Source organism: Triticum urartu, chromosome 1A, assembly GCF_056163025.1.
Source record: "Triticum urartu cultivar PI428250 chromosome 1A, HENAU_Tu73, whole genome shotgun sequence".
NCBI classification, from domain to species: Eukaryota; Viridiplantae; Streptophyta; class Magnoliopsida; order Poales; family Poaceae; genus Triticum; species Triticum urartu.
In genome coordinates this window covers 12602948-12610264 of record NC_141873.1, presented here as the reverse complement: position 1 = coordinate 12610264, position 7317 = coordinate 12602948, and the positions used below count along the sequence as shown (strand labels likewise).

Sequence of the window (7317 nt, the reverse complement as noted above, 5' to 3'; positions counted from 1 at the left end):
TAGCAACGAGAGGGGAGAGTCTGATCTACGTACCCTTGTAGATCGACAACGGAAGCGTCTGGTTGATGTAGTCGTACGTCTCCACGGCCCGACCGATCAAGCACCGAAACTACGGCACCTCCGAGTTCTAGCACACGTTCAGCTCGATGACGATCCCCAGACTCCGATCCAGCAAAGTGTCGGGGAAGAGTTCCGTCAGCACGAGGCGTGGTGACGATCTTGATGTACTACTGTCGCAGGGCTTCGCCTAAGCACCGCTACAATATTATCGAGGACTATGGTGGCAGGGGGCGCCGCACACGGCTAAGAATATGATCACGTGGATCAACTTGTGTGTCTCTGGGGTGCCCCTGCCTCCGTATATAAAGGTTCAAGAGGGGGAGGCCGGCCGGCCATCATAGGGCGCGCCAGGAGGAGTCCTACTCCCTCCGGGAGTAGGACTTCTCCCCCAATCCTAGTTGGAATAGGATTCGCGAGGTGGGAAAAAAGGGAGAGAGAAGGAGGGGGCGCCGGCCCCCTCTCTCCTTGTCCTATTCGGACTAGGGGGAGGGGCACGCGGCCCAGCCCTGGCCGCCACTCCTCTTCTTCCACTAAGGCCCACTAAGGCCCATATAGCTCCCGGGGGGTTCCGGTAACCTCCCGGTACTCCGGTAAAATCCCGATTTCACCCGGAACACTTCCGATATCCAAACATAGGCTTCCAATATATCAATCTTTATGTCTCAACCATTTCGAGACTCCTCATCATGTCCGTGATCACATCCGGGACTCCAAACAACCTTCGGTACATCAAAACGTATAAACTCATAATATAACTGTCATCGAAACCTTAAGCGTGCGGACCCTACGGGTTCGAGAACAATGTAGACATGACCGAGACATGTCTCCGGTCAATAACCAATAGCGGGACCTGGATGCCCATATTGGCTCCTACATATTCTACGAAGATCTTTATCGGTCAGACCGCATAACAACATACGTTGTTCCCTTTGTCATCGGTATGTTACTTGCCCGAGATTCGATCGTCAGTATCCAATACCTAGTTCAATCTCGTTACTGGCAAGTCTCTTTACTCGTTCCATAATACATCATCTCGCAACTAACTCATTAGTTGCATTGCTTGCAAGGCTTAAGTGATGTGTATTACCGAGAGGGCCCAGAGATACCTCTCCGACGATCGGAGTGACAAATCCTAATCTCGAAATACGTCAACCCAACATGTACCTTTGGAGACACCTGTAGAGAACCTTTATAATCACCCAGTTACGTTGTGACGTTTGGTAGCACACAAAGTGTTCCTCCGGCACACGGGAGTTACATAATCTCATAGTCATAGGAACATGTATAAGTCATGAAGAAAGCAATAGCAACATACTAAATGATCGGGTGCTAAGCTAATGGAATGGGTCATGTCAATCAGATCATTCACCTAATGATGTGATCCCGTTAATCAAATAACAACTCTTTGTCCATGGTTAGGAAACATAACCATCTTTGATTAACAAGCTAGTCAAGTAGAGGCATACTAGTGACACTCTGTTTGTCTATGTATTCACACATGTATTATGTTTCCGGTTAATACAATTCTAGCATGAATAATAAACATTTATCATGAAATAAGGAAATAAATAATAACTTTATTATTGCCTCTAGGGCATATTTCCTTCACAATGTTGGCCAGTGAAAAAAGCAAGACTCAATGGCTATAGACGGAAGAGCACTAAGCAGATAATGTTTGGTGACAAAGATATGGAGCTAACTGAAACTGTTAGTGCTGAACATGAGCTAAGTGTTTCTGTTTTGGACGATGTGATGCATACTGAATCTATTTTGCAGACGCTATGGCAATCTGAAACTGTTGCAGATGAAGCAACTATTGTGCTGCCATGCAAACTGCTTTGACAACTGTGTTGCCATGTTTGGAGGTTGTGCTGCCAAGTGTTGAGTTGCAAACTGAAGTAGTTGAACAATGTGTGCCATCTACTCAATCTGCAGAAGTGCAAACTGAAGAAGTGGGACATGGTCAGGTGCAAAAGTTGAGGGGGCCTAGTGGAGTTTGCAAGGGGCCAAAAAGCAAGAGCATCAGCATCAACAAACTATGCACCGTGGAACCAAACGGTGGAAAAAAGCAGAAGAAATCGAGTGGTAGAAAGAAACAAAAGAAATAGAGTCGAAATCATTCAAATTTGATGTGAAAACTTAAGTTTGTTGTCATTTGATGTGAAAACTTATGTTCTTTCATGTGAAAACTTATGTGCTATGATGTTGATTTGACTTGAAATAAAATTCAAATTTGAACCGACATTCAAATTTGAACCTATCTCCAATATTTTTTGAGTTCATTTGTTTGTTCTGTGATGTTGCATCGTTTTATGTACTACTATGCACTTTAGTTCATAAATCCAACCCTTTTTGTGAAGTCCAACTCATAGTCACTGAAAATGTTGTCCAAACAGGCTCCAAAGTAAGGGGAAACGGCCCCATTTCTAAGCAAGTTTTTTTCGACCTTCTCAAAATCACCCAAAAAAGATTTTCTTAGCTTATATTATACCTATATAAGATCAATACGAAGTCTCACCTTTTTTTAAATAAGTATTCATATTATTTAATTTATTTTTGAAAAAGCACCCTTTAATACAAAGTCAGCAATAAAACAAGTTTAAAAATTTTAAATGCAAAAATAACTTCAGATCCTCCTTAGTCACTCTAAAATGAAGCTAAGGTGATGTTTTTGATTTATTTTTTTGCATTTTCAAAACCTCAAACCCTCTTCTCACTCCTTTGAACTCTATGCAACCTCAGTCGAGATAGTCCAATTTGTGAAGGTTTTTTCATGCAAAGATCATTAGATCAAGTTTATCATTTTATATCATAACTATGTAACATAAAAAGGCTATATGCGCAGGTTTTTCATTTTTTAGATTTTTTTAATTAGTTATACACATTTGAATGTTTGGTCAACAAACCTTTCAAAACCCCGTTGACTGCCTCAAAACCCTGTAACCCTAGCACCAAACGTCCACCGTCGATCTAACCCTAACGCCAAACTACGGCCGTCGGATAGGCCTTCTAGAAGGATTCCGCGGGGGCGATCCGTGGGCTCCAATCTGATTGGCCACCGTTTTTTCTCTCTAACGAACAGATAACGTTGAGCGGGGGAGCATCTAAGTGACCGTTGGGCCAAGCGGATCGGGCCCGGTAGAGCCTGGCGTGCGTGCGCACGGCCGTCGAGAGGGGGGGATGGGCTGCATGCGAGAGGGTCAATGACATGTGGGCCATCCCTGTCCCATGCATGCCATGCAATGTCGCAGCCTAGCTATTCTTTGCTTGTGAACGCTTAGCCATTTGCATGCGGGCTTGCATGCACGCATCAACGCAGTAAAGCACGGCAGGGGCACAGCGTATAGGTACGTCGCATCTAAGCTATTTTAACAAATGCATGTTTGAACGAGACGGACGCGTCGGTGGTGCAGCTCCTTTTTCAGTGTCACGCGTGGATGAACGGGCCTGTTTCCCACGCCTCGCCTGTGCCGCCCGTGCCTCTTTGGATGCTCTGCCCGCCGTTTTTTGAATTAATGCCCGCAATTACTTATGCCAGTGCGAACGGAGAAGAGAAAACGATCGAGAAGGCACCATGTACACATTGACCACGGCTGCAACGCGGCTATAAAAGGGCACCATTTCCTCATCCTCTCACACGCATCTCTCAAGCCTCCTCCCCTTCTTCTTTTCGAGCCAAATCCACCACTCGAGCCACCATGCAGTTCAACGGCCCTACCTACCGTCGCCCTCGCACCGTGCCGGAGAGGCAGTACCCGGCCGGAGTCGTCGTCGAGAATAACCTGAGGGTGTGGGCCATCTCTAGGTGGAGGGGCCCTAGAGAGTTGGCTCGCTTCTTCCTCCAAGCCGGCTACCGCCACCTCCCTCCGGGCACTCCGCCCATGTTCCACCTCCACGAGCAGTACGATGGCAACGCCAACGGCTTGGTCATCGGCCTCTACGTCACCTTCACCAACCCCTACGACGCTCACCACCTCCTTGGGGAGGTGTTCTGGTGTGGATGCGAGTTTATCGCGTTCACGACCTACAACATTTTCACCAACTTCCACCACATCTTCCCTCACCCCAACGGCATGCGCACCCTCTCTTACCAGATGCCGGAGAACGACGAGTGAGGGGCCCAAGGAGGAGGGGCCAAGGAGTGGCAAGGAGGAGGGGCCAACGAGTTGTTCAAGGGGCTGTTCAAGTGCGAGTCTTCTATCTATCTAGTTTGTGTTTGTGTTGGTTCGGGCGTGTGTGCCCGTTACTTTCATGTTTTATAAACTATATGTAGTGGGGGGATGCCCCTCTATATGTTCTATCTATCTATGCTACTAGGGTACCCGATGCCCCTCTATCTATCTATATGTTTTTTCGGTCCTAAAGTTTCTCCATTGCATTTTATTTATGTGGCCATGTGTACTAAAAAATGCACTAAAACATGATCCAATCATATAAGTTGTTGTTAGCACGTGTCTAGTTAATTATCTTCCTTTTATGTTTTATGCACTATATGTTGTAAGGGGATGCCCCTCTATGTTGTAAGGAGATGCTACTAGGGGCACACTAGATGTCTTCTTTTTTTGAGAGGGGCACAACCTTTTTCGGTTGAAACACACGAGTAAAAACTTTGAAAACACCATAGCACAAGTCAGAAAAAATATTTAAAAATGGTGCTTGGTTGAAATAAACTAGAACCAAACAATTGCAACTTTTTTGGTTCACAAAGACTGCAAGTTGGACTGCTAACTAGAACCAACCTTTTGTTTTAGCCGAAACAACACGGGACCCTACCATCGGACACGATAGCTTATGCATAAAAATAGCTTAAATAATTATCAGATGAGTTATCTCAAAAAAGGTGACTGCAGGAAACTTAAAATTTATGAAATAACCTAAAGCCGAAAAGATATATCGATGTCAATGACCGTGTGCACTTTTTTTTGCACTAGCTACACTTCTTTTATCAATGGGCCTAGATATGTTCTATTCAGCCCTGCCTAACTTCTATATGGGCCTGGCCTTTTTGGGCAACAGGCTGCGGACGAACCTTTTTTTTTCCTTTTCTCCCTCTACCATTGAAACTGAAACTGATGACGAACTGAAGAACTAAAAATAGGGCCGAAACAGAGTGGAGAGGACATGCTGAATTCGTACAGCGCAACACTTTTTATTCAAATATACATATCATTACGATTACAAATGATGCCCAATCTATTCACTTACGACTAATTATCATCACATAAACAAATGCGAGAGCAATTACACAAACATAAAAAAGTCCGGCCATCAGCCCCATCAAATTGCCCTGCTTCTGCAATTCGATGAGTTTCTTCATCTGCTTGTTCAGCTTCTTCAGCTCTGCCGTCACTACTGCATCCCCCACAGTAGCCCCAATGGAATGGGCAGATCCAGGGGCCCCAGATCCAGACGCGCCCGATCCAAACTTGCCCAACTTCTCCGCCTCCAACGGTAAATCGAGCTCCCCTGATGCACCCTCCAGTTGAATCCACTCTATGTACTCATCTAGCCACTCAAAATGGGTGCATTGCTTCAATTTCTGAAATTGGAAAGATGAACCCTAAATCCCAAATCCGGTGAAAAATGGGGAAAAATTGGGCAAATATGAAATTGGGAGACAAAAACCAAAATTGGCATATTGAGAAGTAAAATCTCACCTTTCCCTGCTCTGGTTTGCTCTCGCATTTCACGAATTCCCGCCCAAGGTTGCCATTCTTGTCGGTCGTTGTGACTAGCCACTTCAGGGGTGCGATACGTGGGCATGCAGGGCACCTTGTCATGGGCACTGCGCCATAGCGCGGCCATGAGCGGCGGGAGGCTGAAGCGGAGCTCGACATTGCTAGGCCGCGGCCCGGAACGGCGTTGCTGCGCGTCGTCGCCGGAGAAGAAGAACAACAACGGTCGGGGAGGGGGGGAGGATGGGCTCGGGTGCTGCACGGCTCGGGCCACGGCTCGGTGTCCTCTTGTACCAATGCTGACCTGGATAAGTTAGTGGGTCCCACGCAGTGGGTCCTGCTCACCTGACCAATGCTGAGTTGGATAAGTTAGTGGGTCCCACGCTGTGGGTCCAGCTCACCTGATTCGAGTTTTAAACATGTGTCTTTGGATTAGGCAGCAGTGTCGCATGGGAGCTATTTTTTCCAACGCAGATGTCGCATGAGAGCTATTACAGCCAACGACGTCGCATGATAGACAATTCACACCAACGACGTCGCATGGGAGCTATTTGCCCGGCTCAGCGGGGAGTCCAGGAGGCGAGGCACTGGAAACCCTAGATTGCACGAACGTACTAGGAAGAGGCAGGGCGTGCTCGAGATTATTGATGAAGAAACAAATTTCCACCCGTAACCCACATAAGAGTTCGCTGAATAGAAAAGAGGAGACGTGTACGTGGGATGGCGTAGGAGGACTCCCTGTGGTATACGGCTGTACAAAGCTAACACCTAAATCGCATGGACAGTTTGCTTCTTATTTTTTAGGATTAACGTGGAGCTTGACCTCCAAGCAAAAATAAAATGCAAAAAAATAGTTGTGTTAATTTACACCGTAATAATTCGACCCCACCAAATTAACGGCTCGTAAAATCTGATTAACATGGGAATTTCTTGGAAGTCTAGAATTAGTATATAATATATATATATATAATATATATATATATAGCTTCTTTATTGTACAAATAAGTTTGTTAGTAGCCACCATATGGAATTGTGGAGTGGCGATCAAGTCCTGCGACCAAATCAATTGGATGTTACGAAAACATCATGGTTTGCAACACATTCCCCATAACTTCTTCACGTCAAATAGACCACAACTTTTCTGCACTTGCTCACTGCAATACAACATGCAAGAATATACTACTCCCTCCATCCCATAGTATAGTGTCAAAAACACTCTTATATTATGAGACGGAGGAAGTAGTTAATTAATCACAAAAGAAAGAGGCAAGTGGATGAGTACATAATTGATCTGGCTAGAAGCTGATGGAACGAACTGGGTCAAAATCAACGTGGATGGCTCTATCATACGGGAAAGAGGAGATTTTTTTTTTCGAAAAGGAGGCTCATTTGGGAAACAGGAGCTGCAAGATTGGGGATGGTTTTACAAGATGACCGGAAAGATTCTGCTTGCTTTGGGCATAGTGCTTCAAGCGTGCACTGATGCGGAAAAAGTAGAAGCTATGTCTTGCGTGGATGGCCTGAGATTAGCATTGACCTAGGTACAACATCCTTTTGTTCTCGAGTGAGACTATTTTGTTGT

The 7317-nt window shown here is 45.6% G+C and overlaps 1 protein-coding gene across 1 annotated transcript; it reads right to left on the bottom strand.

Moving 5' to 3' along the window:
- Positions 1-5228: 5228 nt before the first annotated feature.
- Positions 5229-5904, bottom strand: LOC147988366 (uncharacterized). The gene is made up of 2 exons (XM_087539277.1): positions 5718-5904; positions 5229-5599 (listed from the first exon to the last, which is right to left on the bottom strand). Exons 1-2 carry the CDS (start codon positions 5895-5897, stop codon positions 5258-5260), a joined length of 522 nt encoding a protein of 173 aa, XP_087395403.1. The 5' UTR covers positions 5898-5904; the 3' UTR covers positions 5229-5257.
- Between the last annotated feature and the right edge of the window lie 1413 nt (positions 5905-7317).

What these genes read in the sequence shown, in the direction of transcription:
- LOC147988366 (XM_087539277.1), bottom strand. Translation starts at nt 5,897, where the DNA reads ATGTCGAGCTCCGCTTCAGCCTCCCGCCGCTCATGGCCGCGCTATGGC. An exon ending in GCAAACCAGAGCAGGGAAAG is followed by an intron (nt 5,600 to 5,717) that starts GTGAGATTTTAC and finishes TTCCAATTTCAG; the next exon opens with AAATTGAAGCAATGCACCCA.